General features: G+C 46.7%; 4 protein-coding genes across 5 annotated transcripts; 2 read left to right on the top strand and 2 right to left on the bottom strand.

The window, feature by feature from the left end:
- Nucleotides 1-5,689: 5,689 nt before the first annotated feature.
- LOC136461088 (uncharacterized) lies at nt 5,690-7,716 on the bottom strand. Its single transcript, XM_066460539.1, has 3 exons — nt 7,702-7,716; nt 7,541-7,648; nt 5,690-6,448 (listed from the first exon to the last, which is right to left on the bottom strand). The coding sequence occupies exons 1-3, from the start codon at nt 7,714-7,716 to the stop codon at nt 5,690-5,692; spliced, it is 882 nt and encodes a 293-aa protein (XP_066316636.1).
- A 2,947-nt stretch (nt 7,717-10,663) lies between these two features.
- LOC136459261 (protein MICRORCHIDIA 6-like) lies at nt 10,664-15,322 on the top strand. The gene is made up of 17 exons (XM_066459138.1): nt 10,664-11,009; nt 11,104-11,178; nt 11,268-11,302; nt 11,407-11,488; nt 11,722-11,811; nt 11,896-11,971; nt 12,064-12,142; nt 12,221-12,355; nt 12,637-12,735; nt 13,054-13,155; nt 13,225-13,371; nt 13,504-13,596; nt 13,697-13,860; nt 13,970-14,420; nt 14,539-14,615; nt 14,720-14,762; nt 14,865-15,322. The coding sequence occupies exons 1-17, from the start codon at nt 10,664-10,666 to the stop codon at nt 14,964-14,966; spliced, it is 2,196 nt and encodes a 731-aa protein (XP_066315235.1). The 3' UTR covers nt 14,967-15,322.
- Nucleotides 15,323-15,715: 393 nt separating this feature from the next.
- LOC136459260 (uncharacterized) lies at nt 15,716-18,967 on the top strand. Its single transcript, XM_066459137.1, has 2 exons — nt 15,716-16,860; nt 18,235-18,967. The coding sequence occupies exon 1, from the start codon at nt 15,860-15,862 to the stop codon at nt 16,838-16,840; it is 981 nt and encodes a 326-aa protein (XP_066315234.1). The 5' UTR covers nt 15,716-15,859; the 3' UTR covers nt 16,841-16,860; nt 18,235-18,967.
- A 2,220-nt stretch (nt 18,968-21,187) lies between these two features.
- LOC136459259 (phosphoglycerate kinase, chloroplastic-like) lies at nt 21,188-24,004 on the bottom strand. 2 transcript variants are annotated; one of them, XM_066459135.1, is made up of 6 exons: nt 23,485-24,004; nt 22,718-22,795; nt 22,363-22,623; nt 21,894-22,262; nt 21,613-21,771; nt 21,188-21,526 (listed from the first exon to the last, which is right to left on the bottom strand). In XM_066459135.1, exons 1-6 carry the CDS (start codon nt 23,923-23,925, stop codon nt 21,332-21,334), a joined length of 1,503 nt encoding a protein of 500 aa, XP_066315232.1. In that variant the 5' UTR covers nt 23,926-24,004; the 3' UTR covers nt 21,188-21,331. The 2 variants fall into 2 exon arrangements, with proteins under 2 accessions (XP_066315232.1, XP_066315233.1); XM_066459136.1 differs by having other exon boundaries at nt 21,894-22,211.
- Nucleotides 24,005-25,367: the final 1,363 nt, after the last annotated feature.

Raw genomic sequence — 25,367 nt, 5'->3', positions numbered from 1 at the left:
AGTATAAACTACTACATATGTTGTTGAAGAGTATTGCTTTTCGTCGATTGTGAACGTTGGTCCCTTGTGGCTTGCATATCTGTTTTTTCTTGAGTTGTTTCTACGCGTAGAATCTTCTTACCTGGCTGATGTGCCATGTATTGCTGACTTCTTTTCCATCTTCGGTTATTAACTTGTATGTGCCTGGTCCGGTGACTTTTGTGACAATGAAGGGACCTTCCCATGGACTGAGTAGCTTATGTCGTCCGTCAGTCTTCTGTATCCTTCTTAGTACTAAGTCTCCGACTTGTAGTGATTGAGGTTGGGTACTCTTGTTGTAATGCCGTCTTAAACCTTGTAGGTATCTGGCTGATTGGAGGGTAGCGTTTACTCTGATTTCTTCTGAGCTGTCGAGTTCTAATCTTCTTGTGTGTTTCGCTTCTCCTTCATCGTATTGCTCTATCTTTGGAGATGTCCAGATCAAGTCGGCGGGCAGTACGGCCTCTGACCCATAAACTAGGAAGAAAGGTGAGTAGCCTGTTGCTCTGCTTATTTGAGTTCGTAGTCCCCATACTACTTTCGGTAATTCTTCAATCCATTTGGACCCATAGTCCACTAGTTCTTCGTATAATCTTGGCTTTAATTCGGCTAGTATGAGTCCATTAGCCCTTTCTACTTGTCTGTTGGCCTCTAGATGTGCAACAGACGCATAGTCTATACTGAAACCACAGTCTTGTGCCCAGCCCTTAAATTCTATAGCTGTGAAAGGGGAGCCTAGATCTGTGATGATTCGATTGGGCATGCCGAAGCGGTGCATAATGTCTTGGATGAACTCGACTGCTTTGGTTGCGCTGTACTTTGCGAGTGGTTTGTATTCAATCCACTTGGTGAATTTGTTGATTGCTACGAAGATGTACTCGAAGCCGCCTTTTGCTTTTTTTAGGGGTCCTACTTGATCTAGCCCCCAGCAGGAAAAAGGCCAAGCGGGTGGGATGCAGATAAGATTGTGAGCTGGTCATCTTTCTTTGGAGGTGTCAGGATAGGCGATGAAGTGAGGTATTCTTTAAGTTTTTTGAAAGCTTCGTCGGCCTCTATTGTCCACTCGAACTTGTCTATCTTCTTTAGTAGTTTAAAGAAAGGTAACCCCTTTTCGTCGAGTCTTGATATGAAACGGTTGAGGGCCGCCATGCATCCTGTTAGTTTCTGCACATCTTTGACACTTCTAGGTGGGCCCATTTCTGTTATAGCTCGAATTTGCTTGGTGCTGGCTTCGATCCCGCGCTGACTGACCAAAAATCCGAGTAGTTGTCCTGAGGGAACTCCAAATACATATTTATTTGGGTTCAATTTCCATCTCCATTTCTTCAAGTTTTCGAATGTTTGCTTTAAATCTTCAATTAGAGTGTCTGGGTTCTTTGTTTTCACCACCACATCGTCCACGTATGCCTCCACATTTTCACCGATTTAATTCCCAAGGCAAGTCTGGATAGCTCTTTGGTACGTGGTGCCAGCGTTCTTTAGTCCAAACGACATGGTCTTGTAGCAGTAGGCACCAAACGGGGTGATGAAAGATGTCTTGCTCTGGTCTTCTTCTTTTAGTGCGATCTGGTGATATCCTGAATAGCAATCGAGAAAAGATAATAGCGCAGATCCTGCTGTCGAGTCAACTATCTGGTCAATGCGTGGTAGCCCGAACGGATCTTTTGGGCAATGTTTGTTGAGATCTATGTAATCGACGCACATACGCCACTCGTTCGTGTTTTTCTTCTGTACAAGGACCGGGTTTGCTAGCCAATCTGGATGAAGGATCTCCTTGATGAATCCGGCTACCATCAGTTTTGTTATTTCCTTTTTAATTGCTGCCTTCTTGTCGGGTGAGAATCGTCGTAGCCGTTGTTTTACAGGTTTGGAGCTTTTGTTAACATCAATTCTGTGCTTAGCCAACTCCCTTGGGACTCCTAGCATGTTGGCTAGCTTCCAAGCGAAGATATTTTTGTTGTCCTGAAGAAAGTTGGTGAGCGCGAGTTCCTATTTTGCCGAGAGGTGAGCACTGATAGTTGCTGTCTTGGAGGTATCGCCTGTGCCTAAGTCGATTTGCTTGACGTCGGCTTCTTTTGGTGGTGCGATGATGCTGGGCTTTTTAGCCAGTATTTCTAATTCTTCTTGGCTTGTTTCTGCAGCGATTGTGGCTATTTCTTTTCTTCCATTGTTGGCTTGCGCCTTAGCTGCAATTTGGATCACCTAAACGTCGTAGTCAAAAGCGCGCTTTAAATCGCTTCGAAGAGAAAGGATACCGTTGGGTCCTGGCATCTTAAGCAGTAAGTACGGATAATGTGGTATTGCCATGAATTTGGCCAGTGCTGGACGTCCGAGGATTGCATGATATGATGAATCGAAGTCGGCGACTTCAAATTTGATAAACTCTGTTCGGTAGTTTGAAGGAGTTCCAAAGGTAACAGGTAAAGTAATTTGTCCGAGTGGCATGGCTGCTTTGCCGGGTACTATTCCATAAAAAGGTGTGCTTGTTGGCGTAATCATCCCAGCGAGTTGTAGTCCCATTTTCCTTAGAGTTTCTGAAAAGATGATGTTAAGTCCAGCTCCTCCATCGATTAGTACTTTGGTGACGGTCATACCAGCAATAGTCGGATCTAGAACCAGTGGATAATGGCCTGCGTTTCCCACGCTAGTCCATTGGTCTTCTCTGGTAAATTGGATAGGATACTGTGACCAATTGAGGTATCTTGGTGTAGCCGATTCTGCTGTCATAATGGTCCGTAGTGCTAGTTTTTCTTGATGTTTGCTTCTGCAATCCGGAGCCCCTGAGAAAATCACTGCTACCGTTCCCCTGGGTTTTTGGAATCCTTTGTCCTCGTGGTTGTCTTCTTCTCTTTTCTGATTGTCATCTTTGGTGTTTTCCTTACTATCTTTTCTTGTGTATCGATCATTGAAAGTGTAGCAATTTCTGATGGTGTGCCTCCCACTAGGGTGCAATGGGCAATGTATGTTTTCAATGTCATCATATCTTCTGGGTTTGGGAAACTTCTTTGATTTGTCGGCCATTGCCACAGTATTGTCTGGTCTACGTTTTCTTTCTTGATGTCTGCTATTTCGGTGATTTTGCTTGTCCGGGTTGTCTTGGTTGCTTCTGTTCGGGAACCTCTCTCGTGTTTTTTCTTCTGCAGTAATCATCTTTTCTACTGTACGTCTGAATTCTTCATTGTTTCTCAGATTTTCTTTGCAGAAGTCTTGAAATTGCCATCTAGCCATGATTCCATGAGAGAAAGCTTCAATTACTTCTCGTTCGGTTATGTCATGCACTTGAGCTCGTAGTTCGCCGAATCGTCGATAGTAGTTTCTAAGACTTTCACCTCCCTTTTGCTTGAGTCCTTTTAGTTCTGCATGAGTGATTGGGTGTGTAATGATTCCTGCGAAATTCTCACAAAAAGCTCTTTGCAAATCCTCCCAATTTCTGATAGATCCTGGATTTAGTTTATCGAACCATTGGAGGGGCATGGCCTCCAGTGCCATGGGGAAGAAAAGGGTTTTGATATCGTCGTCTCCTCCGGCTAGTTCAATTGATTGTGAATATATTCTGAGCCATTGCTTTGGTTCAGTTTTGCCATCATACTTGGAGTGATTAGACGGTTTGAATTTATGAGGTAATCGCACCAATGCGAGCCTGTTCGCGAAGTAGGGGAACCTGTCGTGTGCCTTGGTTTCTTTGAATTCAGATTCGGCGCCTTCCTCTAGCCAACTGTTGTTTTGATGGGAACAATCTTGCGAGGTTGTCTGGGTAGGTACCCTGCTCCTAGTCTTCCTTAGTTGTTCAAATCGGTGGCCTTGATTATGTTCCTTCCTACTTCCTCTGTCATGGCTTCCACCCGGCCCAAGTCTTTTGAAAGCAGATTTCCTTTGATTTTGATCTTCTTGCCGGTGGGTTGTTGATCTGGCAGGTAGTCTTGATCGAGCTTTCTCTTCATGCGTTCTCGAGATTGTCGATCGAAGCAAGTCCTGGAGCTGTTCATACTTCTCACCAGGATGCGAAGTTGCTCCGAGTTCTTCTAATGCTTCTCGAATCTTATCGTAAGGCGTATTCGCCGTGCGTCTTCCTTTGACTTCTCGTTGCGATTTTCTTTTGTCGTACTCAGCCAATTCTGACTCGTATCTGATCCAAGCTTCCCTGTGCTGCCTAGCACGGTGTTGGCGCCCTTGCTTCAACTTGTTTTTTCTTTCTCTAGCTTGTTTCTGACTATCTGTTTCTCCGTCGTAGCCCTGGGCAAAGGGTGATATGTTGGATTCTGATTCATCTGATGATCTGACATCGGGTGCTTCTAGGGGATTTAATGGTGACCGCGGTCGTCGAACCATGAGCACTTCTCGTGCATGAGTCGTTCTGTTATTGGCGTTAGTTTTTATGCTGTCGGAGTCGCTGATAACTTTAGTGGATGCCTCGGTGTCGTAGATCGAGTCTCCTTCTTGGTAAGGTAAAATAGCTGTTGTTGTTGTGCCGACTAGTTGGGTTCCGCTACCCTCAGGAACGGAATTCGGCCAGTGGATGATATAGTCCTGCGATGTTATCGTTAGCACGAGACCCTCCTGAGCTCCTGTCAGTGGTATCCCGAATCTTGGATTGAAAAATCTTTCGACCTGTCCCTAATAGGATTTTGTCATGTTGTCGAGTCCAAATGGAAAAGAACTCGACTTCTTGAGAGAATTCTGGGGGTAATCCGAGTTGTTTTGGGTTGTGCTCTGGAATCTTGCCAAAAAAGAACTCGGTTTCTTGAAAGCACTCGGATAAAACTTCGCCTTGGAGCTTGAATTCGGATCGGATACGAGCGGTCGTGAAATCCGATTTGACTCGGATACTATGAGCTACGCGAATCTTCTGGTGAGCTGATCCGTTTGCAGTTGTTGAAATAGGAACTTTTAGATGATCTGGATCTTCGAGGAGATGGCTTTGAAGCTTACCGTTGTTGTCTGCCTCGTAGATCCATGAGCCGAAGATGAAAGTTGATCCCGTCGGGAAAATTATGTTGTCGAGGTCCATCGAGCTCTCGGAAGCAAAGTCACCGAAAGCCCCTACCTGGCGCGCCAGCTGTCGATGTTTTACCACCGATAGCCTGCCACGGGGGTACCCGGGGCAGTATGTTCGGGCTTCGGCGTATGCCGAACTTGATGGTTTACGCAAGAGATAGCTGATTTATCCTGGTTCAGGCCCTCGATCGTAGATCGAGTAATAACCTTACGTCCAGTCGGCCTTAGCCTTTGCGTTGGATTGATTATGATCTGCTCTGTTCTCCCTTTTGACAGGAGCATTGCCCTCCTTTATATAGTCAGGAGGCCAGAGTCCTAGTCAGTTTACAATGAGATTTTCTAGTAGGATTACTTGATAGTTCTACTACTAAGATTTACATGGGAAGAATCCTAGTTGAACTAGATCTTCTCTCTCCCTTGCGGGGTATCCTGTGGGTCCCGTATCGACAGACATGTCTCCTTATACTTGGATACACTTATTCCACTAAAGCTTTCATTGAAATGTTTAGACACGAACAATGTCTGATCACCGATGTCCCTTACCCTGGACCACTCCGGTGTACGGTCGTGGAGGTTGCACTTATAGATCGCGCTGCTGTAGGTGAAGCTCTGTGTCTCGTGGAACATGCTCACCATGGCATCCACAATGTGCAGCTCACCGTTTGATTCCAGGTAGCTACGGTGGTAGAGCCCCGCAGGTGGCGACAGCGATGGCAGCAACGTCGTGGTTGGAGACAGAGATTTCTCTAGTGCAGTCAATCGCCAAGAACTTGTCTTGGCAGTGGACGATGGACCCCACGAAGAACTTCAGTTTGGTGTCGAACAACGTCCATGCGCTGTCGACTCCAACCCGACAGAACGCGACCTTCCTGGAGCACCCAAGCATGGCCATGGCCACGCACTCACGGCCGGTGGCGTCAGGCGGCGCCGAGAGCACGATCTCATAGAAGAACACGTCCCTCATGTCTTCTAGCTTGATGGCTCTGCCTGCGGCATCTACGTCCCCGTAGCCATTGGTGGGATGGAGGACCCACCGGTCGTGGACCCTAGACACGCGTTCCGATGAGGACGCCGCCGCGATGTGTTCGTCTGCTGACGGGAGCTCAACGCGGGGGGCACGGACACCGACGAATGGATTCAGCAGCGTCACGGAAGCCGCCTCGTCCATGAGCGCTAGCCACCCACACGAGGAGCCACACGCCACCTTGCCGTGCACGTCGGTCAGCGTCTTGGACAAGACTTTCTTCTCCGGGACGCAGTAGAAGCCGACGCGGTCCGAGTCGGGGTCGAACGGGAGCAGCAGGAGCGGCCCGAAGGTCGTGAACGGGACGACGGCACGCCATGGGGAGCAAGCGGATCGAAAGGACGCCGCGTCGTGGCCTGACGCGAGACGCCGCCCGATGGACTCGAGAAGATCCTCTAGCAGACCAGATCTCTAGTTAAGGAGAGGTAGGGACCTTCTCTTGGGATTGGGAGACTGAGCCATGAAAAACAGATGACATCAACTATGGTTCACGCAAGAAACAGCAAGCGAGGGCGATAGAACACGTGAGCGTGAAACCAAATGAAAAGAGAAAAAAGCTGTCCCTTTTGCAAATGCAAAGAGGGAAAGTAATTAAATGTAGGCAGATTTGGCAAGGTTCTCAGAAATGCAAAGATATTCATTTTGTCTTAATTCTCTTTCTTTCTGTGTTAATTCTCTTTTCTTTTGTTCGTTGTCATGTATGCTGGTGCATGCAAACATGCAATGTGTATATGGATAGTACAATAATTTTCTACTTCCTATTTTGCCGTGATTCCTCTATCACATGACAGGCAATATTCAATCAAGGAGAATGACACGATCAATCAATAATTAAGATGTCATGGGATCGCAGGCGTGGGCAGACGGACGAACCAAAACAAATGTCGCACCAAAAAAATATCCACACTTTGTTCTTTTTAGTTGTAGGAGATACTGCTGTGGAAGTGTTGATAGCGGAGATTAAGGCGCTAGTGTCTTTTTGTTTCATTAGTTTCGAGTGTTTGTTTAAACGCCCGTACTTTTTTAGTCAACGAATAATATTTTTCTCTCCCACTAAATCAGCCAACAGTTAACCTGTTCGGTTGGCTAGTTCATATCATTGCTGGTTCGTGAAAAAGTAGCACTTTCAGCTATGGCTTATTAGCCAAGCGAACCGGGTTTGAGAACGTAATAGACTAATAGAGTCGCTCATGAGTGCTGGGTCATATGTGTGTATTCAGGGAGAGGAGCAAATCACCACTTCCATTCCTGAAAATGTTTATGTATTTGTTGCTGACGAGAGATTACAACCAGGTTAAACCCTGTTGAGATTCTCGGCGAGACGGCGAGCCACCACCCGTGGTCTCCTAGCACGGGGTCGGCCGTAGCGAGGTGCACCACCACCACGATGACCAGCAGCCCGTTGAGGTACAAGGACAGCGCCAAGCCGCTTTAGAGGAGCGACCCGGCGACGCTGCGCATGTTCTCCGGGAACTGCTTGTAGTAGAACTCCATCTGGCTCACCTGGTTGAACGCCTCCGAGAGGCCCAGCGCCGCCAGCTGCGGCACCAGCCAGAACGCCGACGCCGGCAAGACGAGGGTGCCCGACAGCGGCTCGTGGTTCGCCTCCGCCTGGAGCACGGCGAGCTCGCGCCGGCGATGAGCATGGCCACGACGGAGAGTACCATGCCCACGCCCATGCGCTGGAGCAGCGTGATGCCGCCCTCGACGCCGGTGAGCCTGCGCAGCCACGGCACCACGAGGCGGTCAGCGGAGTTTCAGTTGATCTCGACCGAATTTCGGTCTCCGAGTTAGGTACGAAATAAGTGTCCTTGCCGTACAAGATTTGTCAAATACAGGTAGATGAATTTGAAACTTTTGAAATAGTATATATAGGGGTAAGTCATGAAAGCATAAAACAACCTGCACATAGCAGGGAGAGGGAAATATATATATATGGTATAGTTGACATCCATATATCAAGGAAACTAACTAGCTTTCTTGGCAATTAAGTTTCCTTCATGTGAGATGGACTTGGACTCTGCTTGTCCCATCAGATCCTTTAAGATATTTTTCCTTCAGGCTGACTCCCAACAGATCTATATTTAGTTCCTACCAAGAAAAGGTCTAGGGGTGGTTTCCTAGCCTACAGATATGCAACTTGGATTCCCTAGATCCCTTCTTTAGAGAGCAGGTGCTAGGGTTTTGTTTTGTCATTGTCATCAAGGTGAAGTGCCAAAAGCAAATTGGCATTGAAGGAGTGATCATATCAAGAACCCTTAAAAACCTTGGGGTAATTGTTTGATCTGATCCATATCAAAAGTAAGATCTGCAGTTGGAAGGCAAGAAGAAAAAAGATCTGGTCATACCAAGACCATTCAAAACCTTGGCTCCTTTTCTTTTATCTGATCTATCTATCTATCTATACCAAACTACAGTTGGGAGGCAACTAGGAAAAGGTCAAGATTGGACTGCATTCCAGAGGTAAGATTATTTTTTTTGTTTAGAGTGTGTTTGCCTTTTTATCTCTCCTGTTCTTGAAAGACATGATTTGGTTGTGTTCCTTCTTCATATTTGCTTCTCTGTCTTCCATCCTCAAGTTAAGACATGATTTGGCTGTGTTCTTTCTTCTTCATATTTGCTTCTCTCTGTCTTCCATCCTCAAGTTAATCTATATTTAGGACCCTTCCGCTTCTCTAGGATCTCTGTATTTTCAACCGTTCTTTATGCATGGACGGTTGCTTTGTTTTTTTGTTCCCTTGCCACGGTGAGGCCATCGCGGTTGCGCGGCGCTCGGCGTCGGAGTTGACGCACTCGCCCAACAACGACAGTTCTTCAGGCGTGAAGCGGTCTTTGGAGGTCGAGCGGCGGATGCTTGAATGATTTTTGTTTTAACCAATATTAACCATGCTAACTGAATGGACATCTAATACATTTGTCATCTGAGCTAATTGGTAAATTGTGATCTAATTTGTTCATGAAAGATGGCCTCTAAAGTAAAAAAAATATAAATTGCCGGACTTTGGGTTTCTTTCCTTTCTCGAGCTGCAGCACCCTCGCATTTTCCGTCCTATCACGAGGTACTGTAGCACTAAATCTATGTGAAATACGACTTGCCTTTTGCTATTGTTTCAGTTTTCAATTTAGAATGGCTAATAAAGTAAAAAAAGATTGGAGCCTATGCATTGGGTGATGAGTTGCTGACGAACGCTTAGCTGGACTCTAAATAACCTGATGAAGATACTTATTAAGCGGCTAGGAATAATTGTTTCCAATGGAGTTTGGGACTCTCTTACTTAAATGCTAAATGATGTAACACTCTCTCTCTCTCTCATGAAGAGCCCTATAAAAAGTTTATTGATTATATATGTCCTAGCTAATAATAAATTAAATCATTAAAATGTTAGCTTTATCTCTCTTTATTCTTATTTGGATGTTCCAGGACACGTGCAGTTAGGCTGCAATTACTCGATTTACAGGTTGGAAAATTTTGGCTTTTATTTGACCGAACCACGGGGGCAAAAAAGAAAAGCTATATTTTATCCCAGTGCTCCTCCTTTGAGACTATTTCTCTCTTTTCCTCTTTCTTTTCCCCTTCTCTAACTCTAGCAAGATCAGATCCTACCATCTCCACCTTCGATCGTTTTTAGCCCTCTTATCCAACTCCGACGATATCCGATACCATCTTCTCCATCTTCGGTGACTCTTCGTCCACGACAAGGTTAGTGTTTTAATTTAAGGTTTGGGGTTAGGGTTAGGGTTAAGGTTAGGTATTAGGGTTCATAGAGGTTCAAGGACAAGGGAAGAGAAGTTCCACCTAATTGTGATGGCCATTGAGGGGCGAGATGGCAAGGCTAGGCGTGCCGCAAGCTAGGCTACAATAGAACGTCCGTGGGGCACAATCAGGTGCGTGGTAGCGGAGCTATGTCTCATCAAGTGAAGGGGTAAATTAGTTGTTAGTTGTGGTTACAAATTAGGCGGATTAAGGAAAATTTGGTGATGGAAGTGGAGAGATTGTGGGAGAAGGAGAGGAACAAGAAGGATATTGGTCGTAGATCCCAATATATTCCTTAAGAGTTTGCTATGGTTATCCATCGGACAAAGAAGGAATACTTCCCCTTTAGTAGTCTATGGCTAGAAGCTCGATTGTATTCTTTCTCATTTTCTTTCTCTTTTTCTTTTTTCTTAGCTTCATTTGCTTTGTATTGTTGCTTTGTTTTTTAATAAAATTTCAGTAGGGGTGCTTTACCTCTCTTGTTTGCCTAAAAAAATCTAATCTAAAGGACTAAATAGTGTTGAGAAATAATGAATGGCTTATGTGGTTTGTGACAATTTGACCTTGCTGAAATTTGACAAGCTCTAAATGGCTTATGTGAGTTGCTGACATTGTTTTGATTTTGTTTTTCGGATATTTCTTCACCTTTCGCGAATTTTCTTTGTATGGAACACTTCTGCCAATACTGTGCTAGCTTTCTTAATTTTCTCTGATTTATTAAGAATTTATTGTCGTTTTTTTTTCTAAATGTCGTAGTTATGATGTATCTCTTGGCATTCTCGATTTTACCATACATATGCATTTCCGCACTAATCGCTCCTACTGTTTGTCACTTGAACAGCAACCATCTTAAGGAAGTGTCGACAGACTACATGGACGCGGAGAGAGACATCAAGCCCTTCGTCTCCCCTATCGTGGCCACCACCATCCAGCGGAAGCTCCACGGCCCCAGCGCTTATCAGCCAATGGCATTGCCACTGGAGCGCGGTGGCACTCGAGTGTTACCGCAAACTCAGCCTCAAGCGGCATGCGTCCTGAACCAGGCCGCTTCAGAGCTATCGGGTGGCGTCAGCGACCGGTCCATTAGCGCCGACGAGGCACTCGAGGGTACCTCGGCTCGTCGACCTTGCTCTGCACCACCACCACGGTTGAGTAGGAAGTTCTGGGGCGCCGGCGATTATGATGCAGCGAAGGGGAGGTCTGCGCCACAGCCTCCGAGTATGTCATAATGCTGAAGGTTTTCGTGTGAATTCTATTAATTCTTCGTAGCATACCTCTTACACTCGATGTTGATCACTGTGCTTCCTTGTAGGTCTTCAGAATCGTATGTGCGTCCACCCCGAATTTCTCCACTCCAACGCAACTTCACATAAATGGCCGTTCGGAGGTATGCTTTTGTGTGGTTTCAGACTTCTTTTTTAGACTACAGTCTTAGTTATTGTTGCATTGTGTCTTACATTCTTTGCCTTGTTACAGCCGTGGCAGAGTTGTTGGACAATGCGGTGGATGAGGTAATTAAACATAATTATTGTTTTTAAAACTTTAAACAGATTTATTGTTGAGCCATATTGATTATTCATAGGTAAATGTGTGACTGGATTTTTGTGTCAAACAGATAGAAACTGGTGGTGCTACAGCAATATTGTTGGACAAAGTCATCGACAAACGGCATGGATCACCAGCTTTACTAATTCAAGGTTCTGATTGTTATATTATAATTAATGTGATAGCATTATTTTAAATGATATTTGATTGGATTAATAAACGAAAATACAAACTTATAAACTTTACGGTTTTTTATGGAGTTTGTAGGAACTACAGAGTTTGCTCATGCTTGCACTATAATGAAGCTTACTTTAAAAATAGGCAAATATGGATACACGTATGAATTTAAAACTGACAGAGTGCATAATTTCCGGCTACCATACAGATGATGGTGGAGGCATGGATCCTGATTCTTTGAGGCGGTGCATGAGCTTTGGATTTTCAGAGAAACAATCAGGATCTTCGATTGGACAATGTATTGCCAACTTTTGTTTTATGATCTGCAAGTCATCCCCTGAAACCCATTGTCTAACATTTTGGCATTTATCACTTTGATTAGATGGAAATGGATTTAAGACTAGCACAATGCGGCTTGGAGCAGATGCTATTGTTTTCACTCGCTGCACTAAGAGCAGGTACCATAGAACCTCACTTAAATTTCTTTCCTTTTGTGAACCACTTTTTTTTTTGTCAATTGAAATAATGCCAAGTTATTACTTGTTTTCAGTGGGCCTACACAATCCATTGGTCTCCTCTCTTACACTTTCTTGGTGGAAACAGGACATACAGATGTTGTAATTCCTATGGTATGCTGTGCGATTTTTTTATTTGGTTGGCATTGGCACCACTTCCCTTGTTTCTGATGATACATTTTCTCTTCTTAGGTGGATTATAAATGCAATCTAATGAAAGGACAAACTCAACGATTGGAGCATCATGGTTCGGAGCAATTCTCCTCAAATTTGTCAGTGTTGTTGAAATGGTCCCCTTTTGCAACAGAAGAAGAGCTTATGCAGAATGTATGCTAAACCTGCCATCCGTTTGAAGTCTAGAGATACAATGTTTTATTTACTCGAAGAAAACACTAGGTTATAAAACTGACAAACTTAGACTTGAAGGTATAAGCTGGATAAATTGTTTTCCATATAAATACATGACAACTGTGTTTAAAAAAACATTTAAATAAAATAGTAAAATTCAACAGATTGATGTAGCTACTACAACCTCATTTAGTATTTGTTAGTAATATATAGGTTATCTAAAATGCTAATGGTTGTTCCAATCTATGGTTGATGAACAGTTCTGTGACATTGGTCCACATGGCACCAAGATTATAGTGTTCAATCTATGGTCCAACGGTGATGGTAATTTGGAGCTCGACTTTGACACAAATCCGGAGGTAACCGTCAAATATACCACTTCAATGATTTAACATAATTATTGTTTTTATTGTTAAAGTAACATCCTTAACTCTGATGATTGCATCTATTGGAATACTGTTGCCAACAATGTAAACCGATCTTATAAAATTTGTTGTATTTTGTTGATTGTTTTTCAATAAATAGGAATTTATTTTCTTGTAGTTGTTTATGTTGTATATTGTCAGAGTGAGTATCATAGTTCTTGTTGAGTTTATTGGAATACTATTGGAATACAGATTTTTGGTGTTCCCTGCTGGGTTGCTCATCATAGTTCTTGTTGTTTGTTTGTATTTCAGGATATTATGATAAGTGGAGCGCCAAATCCAGAAGAAATTAGTAACACTGTAAAAAGGGCTAATGAGAACCATTTGGCAAATCGACTACGCTATTCTCTTAGGGTGAGTATCATATAGTTTAAGACTCCTGCACAATACCAGTGAGTTGGTTGCTGACATAGCATTCTGCAGGTCTATGCTTCTGTGTTGTATCTGCAGCTACCAGATTACTTTAGGATCATACTTCGAGGGCAAGAAGTTAAGCGTCATCGCATTGCCGCTGACCTAATATATCCTGAATGCATCAGTTATAAACCCCAAAGTTGCGGAATAAAAGAGGTTTGCCTTGGTTTATCTTTTCTTAGCCTCACCACATGACTTGTTGGTTTACTCTTTATACTGTATGAATTAAGAGTTTCATACTCTTTTCTTGTTTCTAATTTTTGCATGCACTCTCTTTGGTTGACTCAGGCTGAGGTCCTTACAACTATTGGATTCTTAAAGGGTGCCCCAACTATTAGCGTGCACGGATTTAATATCTATCATAAAAATCGCCTTATTTTGGTGAGCTTCCTGACCCCTTGCATTGATTCACTTTGTTTAACGATGCATAAACATAGAAAATATGATTTACACGGTTATCTTTGTCTAAAATGTACTGCAGCCATTTCATAGAGTTTTGAGTACTGCAAGCAGCAAAGGTAGAAGCGTCTCTGGGGTATTGGAGGTAGACTTCATCAAGCCCACTCATGACAAACAGGACTTTGAGAAGTCACAGCTGTTTCAGAGGCTGATCAACCGCCTGAAGGAAATGACCAACGAGTACTGGTAAGTCCCAGGTTCTTGATACCTGTTCTTCCCAATTTCCCAAATCTATTAGCACCAATTCTTACTTCGCCTCAAATATCACCATGTAAATGTCTCGGTTCTTCCTCAGGGATCTCTACAGTGAGAAGATTGGATACGTGAAAATGCCACGCGTGAGTGCAGCTCCCACTCCTCCTCCTCCTCCAGTAATGCCGCCGATAGCAAATGGCGCCGCTGAACCATCAGAGAGGAGTGCACCTGCTCCTGCTCCGACGCAACGCTTGAGATCACACGGCAACTACGTGAATGCAGTTCCAATCGCCTTTGCACCCCCTGGTTTCCACTCAGCACCTGTCAAAACAGAGGCTGTTGCACCTGGAGCGCCTATGGGCTACTCCCCGTCCTCCTCGCCTAACGTGCAGACCATGCAAGTCATCAACCAGACAAAATCGCCTTCCATGGCCCCTGGCACCGATTCGGTGGAGACAAGAAAAAGGAGGAACGACGATGCTACCATGACGGTCGCGCTTAAAAGGAAGGCTGTGGAGGATTTGGCTGGCAGCAGCTCCGCTACTGATCAGGTCAGTACAGACATCCACCTTGCTGTTCGTCCGTGCTAGTACCTTGTTGGTGCACGTACTTTATCGCCTTGATTCTTATGCAATCTGTATGTTGTATTGATTTCTCTGGACAAAACAGGTATCCCAATATAAGGGAGAGCGAGAGCTGAAGGAATTTAAATTCATGAAGTTGGAGAACCGGATGCTCCGTGAAGAGTGAGCCTCACAATCTTGCTTTGGTGTCATCCTATATACTACTGGTTTTGGCAAAGCTTCTGAGTACTCGTGTTTTGTTTTGCATTTTTTTTCTCTGTATGTAGGTGCTCAGAATTTGAGATGGCAGAGAAGGAACTACGACTCAAGGTAAATTCCCCAGTCATGATGATCATTAGAGCACATAGTAAGAATGCATCTTCCCTCGACTATGAGGAGTGTCTGACGAACCTGACCTCTTGTGCCGAACAGGAACAGAATCTACGGCTCGAGCTTGAGAAGGCGCAGGAGCAATTCAAGAGCCTGCTGAACGAATACGTTTCGTTGTCTGCTGTGCCGACACAGAAACGATAGGCATCGCTTCCGAAGTCACCGGCTGCGGCGTCTTGGTCGTGCACTCGTGCTAGCTCTTCACGACATTGTCGTGGCCATATTCAGCATCCAGAGAACCGAACGCTAGCAAGGAAGCAGTGATTGATGCTCTTGGACGGCCGGCCGGTGTACACATAGCGCGAAAGGCGTGTGTACCAAGCTCTCAGAAACTCGGCTTTGGTTTCTTCTCCCGTGTCCAGAGTAACTAGATCCTGTACAGACTTGAGAAAAAAGAGGTCTCCTTTTCTGTGTGACAAAAAGTTCTAGTACATGGGAAATTGGGAAACTGAGATGTAAAATGGAAAAAATGTAGATTGTTAGTTTTCTGTAGAGGTTGGTTCCAGTGTAGCCCAGGAAGGCACGGCACGCTCGTGGTTTCCTATTGCAGTTTCAGTCTTTCAGATTTCAGATACTTCGTGTCGAAGAAGTCACCCCCGGGCCGCGGCCTCTTCAAGCCGCAAAACTCCACTTCTCACCGGGCCCACAATGCTAACGCATAGCGACGGAGCCACGTGAGGCACGCCGACGCGATCTGTGGCTAGATCGCCGCTGCCTGCCTAGCCGCCCGCCGGCTGGCCGCGCACACTCGACACGCGGTTCGCCACTGCCATTCCACGGCGGATCCCCACCAAACTTCTGCTGCGCGCAGCGCCGCAGCCCCCCCTTTCCTAGCCCCTATTCCACCGGCCGTTCCTTCCTCCTACTCCACCACCAGCCGCGGCACACCGGCGGACCCGCCCCTCGCGCTCGCGCGTGAACCTCCCGAACTCCGCCAAATTCCCCCAAACCCAGCCGGTCGGACTACCCCGCAAGTCCTCGCCAAATCGCCCCCAAATCAACCGGGCCGGCCGACACAAGCCGCGCAACCCGCGGCGATGGAGCTGGCGTCGACCGACCTCGCGGCGCTGGGCGCGGCGGAGCTGGTCCGCGTGTCGGCGTCGATCCCGCGCGCGGCTCCCCGCACCTTCGCGCTGCTCACCGCCTGCCTCGTCTTCCCGCTCTCCTTCGCCGTGCTCGCGCACTCCCTCTTCACCCACCCCATCCTGCGCCGCATCCAGGGCGCCACCCACAACGAGCTCGCGCAGTGGCTCAGGCTCTTCGCCTACCAGTTCCTCTACCTCATCGTCCTCTTCACCTTCTCCCTCCTCTCCACCGCCGCCGCCGTCTTCACCGTCGCCTCGCTCTACGCTGCCAAGCCCGCGTCCATCTCCTCCTCGCTCGCCGCGCTGCCCCCCATCCTGCCCCGCCTCCTCCGCACCTTCCTCTGGGTCTCCCTCCTCATGCTCGCCTACCACCTCGTCTTCGCGCTCACCGTCCTCCTGCTCATCGTCGTCTTCATCCCCAACGCGTCCGAGTCCGCGCCGCCATCGCTCTCCTTCGTCCTCTTCCTCGTCGTCGTCGTCTTCGTCTTCCTCGGGATCCACGTCTACATCTCCGCGCTGTGGCACCTCGCCAGCGTCATCTCCGTGCTCGAGCCGCTCTGCGGGCTCGCCGCCATGGCCAAGAGCAAGCAGCTGCTCCAGGGCCGCACCGGCACCGCGGCCACGCTCGTCGTCTCCTACTTCGCGGTCTGCGGCGTCACCTCGTTGCTGTTCCGTGCCGCCGTCGTTAAGGGGCGCGCCGAGGAGGGGAGCTTCGGCCTGGCCTTGCCCGGGCGGCTGCTTGTCGGCGCCGTGCTGGTGTGCGTTCTTGTCTGTGTCAATCTGCTGGGACTGCTCGTGCAGAGCGTCTTCTACTACGCCTGCAAGGCCTTCCACAACCAGCAGATTGACCGGACTGCATTGTATGAGCACCTTGGAGGGTACCTTGGGGAGTACGTGCCACTCAAGAGCAATATCCAGATGGAGAACCTTTGAGATTGGAGCATAGGGCAAGGGTAAGCTATCATACTAGCAGTTTCCTGTGGATCTTTCTCAAAAGATGAGTGTGGTTTACAAGGAGCTATCTGGTCTTGTTGTTTCTAGTACCCTGTAGTAGTTTATAATCTGTATAAGTGAAAATGCTCAGTATGGAACCAATCTATATGGAATGGAACAAAGATGCATGAACAAGGTTGCCTGGGCTCTTTTTTTTCCTTGCTTTCCTGTGAGTCATGCTATTGTTCGTGACTTTGATTCATGATTTAGAGATTGAGGGTTAACATGCACTGACGCACAACTGGTTTCCTCTCTGCTAATGTGAGACTGTGAGACTGTTCACCTCGGATGGTGCTCCTGATTATGCTCTGTGGGATCTCCGTCCCTCCCGCGATCCATACCGTTTGGTAAAAAAATTGCATTATAGATGCCCATTGTTACTCTAGACAATCTCTGTGCATCAAGATCACGAGTTTCCCATTAGGCTTCCTATATATACCTCATGTGTTGGAATGTTTTGAAACATGCTTGCAGAATCCGTATTAGTTCATTCTATTGGGAAAAAGATTGTGCTATCGACTCTTAATCTGTATCTTAATATCTATGATCATCATGTACTGCTTGGACTTTTATGGAATGCCATCATCATTATTGAGAACTTGGCCACTAGTTGTTTATCCTTGAAAGAATTTAAGACGTGCTAGGTTGTGTCTGTTGATTGGCTTGGTTGAACTACAACATTCTGGTATAATGATCCTTTTTTGGGCAAAATTTACTTATCTGTGATTTCCATCCTTTCTGAATACTACAAATTTTGTTGTTAGGGTAGGGTGGGGCTTAGGGCCTTCGTGTCAGTGAAGTTACATCTTGAATGGTCTTGTAGTGCTAATGTTGCAAACCATACAGCCATATCACTGAGTACTATTTAGGAAATGGAGCTTAAAGTGAAAAGCACAAATCACTCTTTTTTTCTGAAGCCACATAAATGATGGCTGATGAATCAGTCATTCTAGTTGATATCCTACATGAAAGGGCTTCATGCTACCAGGATTACATGGTGCATAATTCCCTGAGTTGCTTGGGAATTGGGACGAAAATGTTTTCTTCTTGTTGCTGCAGCTGCTGCCCAACTGCCCCTTTCATTTGGACAAAGCCCATGCTACACCTCCTTATAGACTTTTCAGGTGATTGTACTTGGCACGTCTTGGACCATCTCCGGCAGCTCCCCTATACAATTCACTCAATAAGATGATAATGGAGATAACCTAATACCGTTTTTTGAATTATTTGAAGATATATTTTTGCAGACTAACAATTACCTCCACGAATACTTGGTACCTAACCACAATTTATTTATTTATTCTCTTTTTTTCTTCCCTTTTCTCTATCTGTAGCAGCAGTGAGGCGTCTTCTTCCCTACCCCCACCGCACGGTCACTGCTAGGCACTCCCCGACTCCCACCGAGTCGGCCTCGTGCCCGTCTCCGATTCTGCCACCCTGGCCTTGGTCTCCAGTCGCATCGGACTGTCCTGGTCTTGACCTCTGCCGCACCGGTCCCGGTCTCTAGCCCGATGCCGTCTGCGGTTGGATCTGTCTCCATCCTGACGCCATGGCCTCGTCCTACCTTCGACCTCATGACTTCAGCCTCACGAGCACATCCAACGTCATGGCCATGGCAAGTGTCGCCATCGTCTTCAGCATCGGAGCCGCCACCACCTCAGGCTGGCCGCACTATCGTTGCCCCTCTTTCTCTCCACACAACAGCGTGGCGCGGGGCTGCACGGACTTGGCGCACATGCCTGTGGCGACTGCGATGCAGGCGAAGAGGGGCAAGAGGGAGAAAGGCGAGGAGAGTGATAGTCTACTAGGGGAGATGCAACTCCTCTATTTGTCAGGGGATGAGGGAGATCATCGCTGGAGCTAAGGAAAAGACTTATATCCTTCAACATAACAGTTTTATGAGAATGAAGAGTGGTGTCGGAGACCGTTGGAGATGCTCTTTACATTTTTTTTATCACTTCCATAGTGGGAACGTCGTGTATAGCTATTGTGCCTGCTTTTTGCCTCAATTTGCGTATGTTGTTCAACTTCTGATGAGACATTTGTTAATGCCAAGTTGGAATACATTGTGCTGTGTGACGTCGTATCCTTACTCGCTGATAAGTGATAACTGGAAAGTGAAATGGTCATGTAGCCGACTAGCCGTCTTGCGTTTGCAGTTTCTTCTTGCTGTTGAACATCTGATGCAAAACGAGTGAGCTCCTTTTTTTCTTTCTTTCTGTGTATTCCTGTGTTGAACCTCGTGTTATCTACTTGTGCTTTCTGGTGTTTTGGTTCTTACTGTCTTCATGTTGATCATCCCTCGTCGCTGATAGCCCGATACTGACTGCCCCTGTGCTGGACTGGGACTGCTGGTCATGAGTTGTGCCTTCTGTGAGGCTTTGCCGTTGTGGTGTCTGTGAAGATCCAATTTTTCCCGTTCTATTGAGGATCTTTGTATGAATTGTTACGGAGCTGCGCTTGTGTTCTTTGGGATCTGTTTTCGCAAATTTTCGTACCGTGCTTTCCATGATTGAATATAATCTAGTCCTTATAAGAAAAAAACATAGTTAACAGCATAAAAGAGTGCATTTCTCATTTTAAAAAAATAAATAATTTCAAAATTAATCAAATCTATAAAAAACCGATACCAAATAAATAGCATTGGATTTATCGTAGAATATATTTTTACTGTAAACTTTTGAGACATAAATGTTCCTATTATTTTGTAGGGACTCCTGTGCTTGCAGCAGTGTTTTGAAGTCTAATCGTTGATTTTACCCCTATTTTATTCAAAAACTCATATAAGTGTTTAGTAAATAAAATAATGGTTATGTTGATGAAGCCAACAAGAAGGGCACCGATTAGGCTTGTCGATTACTTGAGAGTTGAGACAGGCTCCTATGCAAAAAAAATTCTTTCTTTGAATAGACAAATAATACAAAATTTAGTTTTTGGTTAGACTTTTTTGTTACTATTTTATGTTGTAAGAAGTGATTTGATTCTTTTAGTGACAAGAGATGAAGCCAAATTATTTATTTTATCCAAAAAAGGATGGAGATGGTAGGTCCCGATAGAGGCCGATTTATTTGCATCCCATTTTCTACACTCTTAAGCCCGGTTTATTTCTTTCACACTGATTTAATTCGATCAACGGTAATTCGGGAAGCGGGCGTCCGTCCTCCCGGACGCTCCGTTGCCAGGCCGCAACGCCCGATTACAACCCAACGACCGCTAGTCCACTTGCCCGCAACCGTTCTAAAAAAACTCACCTCACCGCAGCGCCACAATAGGGCTTTGCGACCGTGCTTCGCCACGCCGCCTCTGCGACCATGCTCTCCGCCGTGCCTCCCTCTCATCGCGCCTCTGCTCCGCCGGCCAGCATGTCCACCGCGCCCAAGCGCGGCAGCCGGTCTTACTCCGTCTCCACTGCGCCTCACGCCCGCCGCGGCCTTCTCTACCAGACCTGTCGTGGCCTTCTCCACCGGAGCGGCGAGCTCTACACCGGTGAACTCCACGCGCCGACAAGCCTCCATTCGCAAGCAACATGGAGATGTTGCACTGAAAGAGCATGTTGCAAGCCTATATTTCAAGTGTTTCATATGTATATTTCAAGTGTTTCATATGAATGTTGCAAAAGTAGATCTGGATGTTGCGTATGTTGCAATAGTTGTGTACGTATGTTGCAAGATTCTGTTCCTAATGTTTCATTTGTTTTTTCAGACGTATGTTGCAAGTGTGTTTATTTGGATATTGCATATCTTTCACACATGTTGCAAGTGTTTTATCTAGATGTTGTATAAGTTTTACAATGGTTTTAAGCGTTTCTTCTGTCTTGTTTCTTCTGTCTTCAAACATATGTTTCAAGTGTTGTATCTAGATGTTTCAAAAGTAGATCGTGTGTTGTATCTTCCTCCTTGCCTTCTGCTACCTCTCCTCGGTGTCTCCTCCCCCTCTCAACCCGAGGCGTAGGTGGGCGCTGCCCCCTCCCCTCTTGTCGATGCTGGTGATGTTTGGGGTGGCGTGGCCCCCGCATGAGGCGCGTGAAATGGAGTGCAGGCGCGGCCGTCCGGACGCGGGTGTCCGTCTGGACATTCGGGCGCTAGCATTACCGTCCAATCAAATGAGTTCACCCAGTGACAATAACCCCTCATTCTCTGTCTGCTTGGAACAGAACGGTGAAGCCTAATTGTCATTTGTCACCCACCTGTCCACGTCCTGTAAAATACATGTGCCAACATATACAGCAATTCGAGAATTGTCAGAAATGTTGGTCTTTTTAAATACTCTGTAACCACGTCACACAAGTACACTCGAGCAATTCACAGAAACTCTGCAAAACATTCACTCTTTACATCCCAAGCCGTTGAGCATTCTAAAAAAATGAAATAAATCACAATATAGTCTCGAAGAAGATTCAACAGAATGGAGCTTAATGTGGCGGTGCAGACACTAAGCTTCGTCCAGTGCAGCTACTCCTGGGAGCTCCTTCCCTTCCAGCAACTCCAAACTTGCACCACCCCCAGTTGAAATGTGGCTCATAGAGTCGGCGACACCTGCCTTCTCAACAGCTGCAACGGTGTCTCCACCACCAATTATTGTACTGACGCCCTTGCCACTAAGCTCGGCTAACTTCTTTGCAATTGCCTAAAGAAGAGAATTCATGGTCAAGTTTCTTTATACAATTTCCTCAGAAGTGTCATAGCAGAAACGATGGCGTCACATAGCATTACCTTGGTTCCAACTGCAAACTTGTCAAATTCGAAAACTCCCATGGGTCCATTCCAAATGACTGTCTGAGTAGTTTCCAGGGCAGAACTGAATGCCGAAATTGAATCTGGACCTATGTCCAGACCCATCCATGCATCAGGAATTGCAGATGCAGGAACAACCTGAAGAGCAATCTCATGTTCAGACCATCACTGTGTGCTTACAATGATACAAGAGCAGCTGGTTTTTCCAAAGTTTCATGCATGCCTTGATAATACTACTAGAAATAAAAAATGTAACCAACCTGACTGCTAGCATCAGGAGCAAACTTATCAGCGATGACCACATCAATTGGCAACATAAGGGAGACACCCTTCTCCTTTGCTTTTTTAAGGAGAGAGGTCGCAAGCTCAAGCTTGTCATCTTCAACCAAGGAAGAACCTATTGAGTATCCTTGTGCCTTGTAAAACGTGAAGATCATACCACCACCCAAGAGAAGGATGTCACATTTCTCCAGTAGTGATTCAATAACTCCGATCTTAGATGACACTTTGGAGCCACCAATAATAGCAGCAAATGGTCGTTTAGGGTTTGAAACAGCTCCTACAAGGTAATCAAGCTCCTGCGATTTTATTTTGTGTATGTAGAAGATCAGGAAACTGAAGAGGTAGACCTGTTCATGGAAGAGAAATACAGGAAAAGAAAAAAAAATAATGGCATTTGCTCTTAAACTTTCCTTGGTCAGGATTCATATATTGACATAAAAGACAAACCTTCTGCAAAAGGAACCCTGCCACAGAGGGCTTCAAGAACTTGGTAACTCCCTCAGTTGACGCATGTGCTCTGTGAGCGGTTCCAAAGGCATCGTTCACATAAATATCTGCTAAGGAGGCAACCTTCTTTGCAAACTCTGGGTCATTCTTTTCTTCCTCCTTGTAGAATCTAACATTTTCAAGGAGCACAACATTACCATTTGGCAGTGCAGACACCAATTTCTCAACTTCTGGTCCAACAACATCATCTGCCTTTTGCACCTATTTGTGCATGTGCACACGATATACTCAACATAAATAAAGCAATAGATGAGCATTAATTTTGACATTGTATCATTGTGAAAGCAAAAGGTACCTGTATACCTAGAAGTTCAGACAACCTTGGTACAAGGGGAGCCAAGCTAAACTTGGGAGTAACACACTTAGGGCGACCCTGCACATCCACAATGGGGAAAACAAAGAATGAGAAAATAAAATAAATGTCATTTAATAAAAGTTTAACCCTTAGGGAGACCCTGCATACCCGCTCCTCGTCAAACTTGCATTGTGATAACTGTTGTCTAGTAAAAGTTTCACCAGCAGCAAATACAAAGTGCAAATCATTCAGAACTTCTAGTTCCCCCGAAAAAGAACTACTACCCCTACATAATCCACATTGAAATATTATGCCAGATCTGAGACATGTAAACTTGAACACTAGCTTCCCTGACGCTTTAACTACATCTCTTGGTAATTGGATTGTGCAGGTTCAATTATTTTAGAAGACAGAAAAACAAATTACACAAGAATGCTAAGGAATATGGCTAGTCTAAGTAAAAGTTTTCAAAAAATTATGCCCGTGTTATCTTAAAACACCAAAGAAGATGTCACCCAGCATAACTTCAATAGCCACAACTCAAGCACCTACTCACACAGGTGCCAATGCGACTTTACTACGTCTGAATCCACAGCTAATATATGTGTCAGTCATTCAGTCTTATTACTACGTCTGAATCCACAGCTAATATATGTATCGGTCATTCAGACTTATGGATTTGATCAAAGGATCGAACCTATTTGAGTTTGATGTACACTCATATGGGACACATATGCGTGGATAACACCATAGTAATCGAGGCTCACCAGGTGACTGGCGAGGATGACCCTGGCGCCGTTGTTAATGAGGTGCTTGATGGTTGGGATGGCGGCGCGGACGCGGGTATCGTCGGTGATGTTCTGGCTGTCGTCGAGGGGCACGTTGAGGTCGGCGCGCACGAGCACGCGTTTCCCCTCGAGGTCCGCCGCGGCGAGATCGCCGACGCTCTTCTTGGCCATCGTCGCCGCGGCGCGCGTCCCCCACCCGGCCGACGACGCAGAGCGGCAGCGCGAAGCAACGTGGATCGCCAGCCGCGGGTCGGCGCCAGCGCTAGCGCCCAGGGAATGGGAGCCCAGCGACCGCTCCGGCGGGCACGCGGCAGCGAGGCCCGTTCGGCGTAGCGTCGCGCCGGGGCCGGCCGAGGCCACGGCCCGGCGGACCGCCGGGCGAGCCAGGGAGAAAGAGGCCGGCGCTAACGCCGACGCCATTGACAAGGCCGTGGCAGGCGTGAAGCTGGAGGGAGGGTTTTGCGCAGGCAGGGAAATGCCGTGAATGAAGGGGAAGGGATCTCCGCTGATCGCCGCCGCCTGAATGTTTCGCTAACGGCGAAGGAGGCAGGCAGGCAGGCACACAGCACAGCCAAGGCCAAGCCCGGACGAGGGGAAACTGGGAAAGTGGTGATTCAAAGTGGGTGACTGGTCTGGAAAGAAATTAGAATATTAGATACTCCTTGTGCTGTCATCACCGTTGGAACAAAGATAGACGGTCTTGGTTGAGTACCTAGGGCACCGACGCAAGTCGTCTATATAAAATAAAAGGGGAAAAAGTACTTTTCCTCAACGATAGTATAATTTTCTCCCACGTTTATAAAATCAGAATTTTAATCTCCTTAACTTTTAAAATATTTGATTTTAATTATCTTGGGTGGCTTTATCTAGCATGATGCAGTTGACGGGGCGCCACATCAACCGAACTACCCCCTCTGTCACAAAATACTTAATCTTATAGCATTCAAATTTCGTTCCAAAATAGGGTATCTAAGATCCTAAAGCGTCTATTGTTGAGAGACGAAGGACGTATATAGGAGGATAAATTGAATTTCGTCGATGCTTTACAAGGATATAAATCAAACTATAAATATTTTTTAAAAATATAAAAGAGTTAAATACATTGGTGATCCATCAACTTGCGCTCTAGTTTCACTTAGGTCCATCAACTCTGAAAGTGGGTTTTTGGGTCCATAATCTTTGTTAGTGGTGCATTCCTAGCCCATACCCCATTTGTTTCAATTTTTTAACCGACGTGGCACCTTGGACGCCGCGCACACGCATGCACGTCGGCATCTTTTAGCAGGAGTCCCGCGGCGCCGGCAGCGCCGTGTGCTCGGCTGGGGCGACGGCCACTGCCGCGACGACGCGCAGGTCCACGGCGGCGGCGCCTGTGTGATCAGCGTGGCCCTGTGGGAAGTAGTAGGCGACGGCGCCGACGGGCGGCACGGCGCACAGGGAGCCCGCGCACGCCTGCCACAGCTGCGCAGACAGCAGCGGGCGTGAAGCAAGGCATTAGGCGACAACAAGCAGCATGGCGTGGTCGGAGACGGACGCCGCGCTGTTCGCGGCAGTGCTGGGGCGGGACGCGGCGCACCACCTGGCCACCACGCTGCCGCACCTGGACGGGCCCGCGGCGTCGACGCCCGAGCTGCAGGCGCGCCAGCAGGACCTCGTCGAGCGGGGCGGGGCGTGGATGTACGGCATGTTCTGGCAGGAGTCCCGCGGCGCCGGCAGCGCCGTGTGCTCGGCTGGGGCGACGGCCACTGCCACGACGGCGGTGGCACCCCGGCCCCACACGACGACGCCGAGCGGAGCATGGCGCGGAAGCGCGCGCTACTGCGGCTGCACGCGCTCTACGACGGCGGGGACGACGAGGGGGC

The sequence above is a fragment of the Miscanthus floridulus genome, chromosome 6 (genome assembly GCF_019320115.1).
Source record: "Miscanthus floridulus cultivar M001 chromosome 6, ASM1932011v1, whole genome shotgun sequence".
NCBI classification, from domain to species: Eukaryota; Viridiplantae; Streptophyta; class Magnoliopsida; order Poales; family Poaceae; genus Miscanthus; species Miscanthus floridulus.
This window is presented reverse-complemented; position numbering and strand designations above follow the sequence as displayed.

What these genes read in the sequence shown, in the direction of transcription:
- LOC136461088 (XM_066460539.1), bottom strand. An exon ending in TCTCGGAGGCGTTCAACCAG is followed by an intron (nt 6,449 to 7,540) that starts GTGAGCCAGATG and finishes CTCCTTAACTAG; the next exon opens with AGATCTGGTCTGCTAGAGGA.
- LOC136459261 (XM_066459138.1), top strand. Translation starts at nt 10,664, where the DNA reads ATGGACGCGGAGAGAGACATCAAGCCCTTCGTCTCCCCTATCGTGGCC. An exon ending in ACATAAATGGCCGTTCGGAG is followed by an intron (nt 11,179 to 11,267) that starts GTATGCTTTTGT and finishes GCCTTGTTACAG; the next exon opens with CCGTGGCAGAGTTGTTGGAC. An exon ending in AGGATCTTCGATTGGACAAT is followed by an intron (nt 11,812 to 11,895) that starts GTATTGCCAACT and finishes CACTTTGATTAG; the next exon opens with ATGGAAATGGATTTAAGACT.
- LOC136459260 (XM_066459137.1), top strand. Translation starts at nt 15,860, where the DNA reads ATGGAGCTGGCGTCGACCGACCTCGCGGCGCTGGGCGCGGCGGAGCTG.
- LOC136459259 (XM_066459135.1), bottom strand. Translation starts at nt 23,925, where the DNA reads ATGGCGTCGGCGTTAGCGCCGGCCTCTTTCTCCCTGGCTCGCCCGGCG. An exon ending in TCATCCTCGCCAGTCACCTG is followed by an intron (nt 22,796 to 23,484) that starts GTGAGCCTCGAT and finishes GTGGATGTGCAG; the next exon opens with GGTCGCCCTAAGTGTGTTAC. An exon ending in CAGGGTTCCTTTTGCAGAAG is followed by an intron (nt 22,263 to 22,362) that starts GTTTGTCTTTTA and finishes TTCCATGAACAG; the next exon opens with GTCTACCTCTTCAGTTTCCT.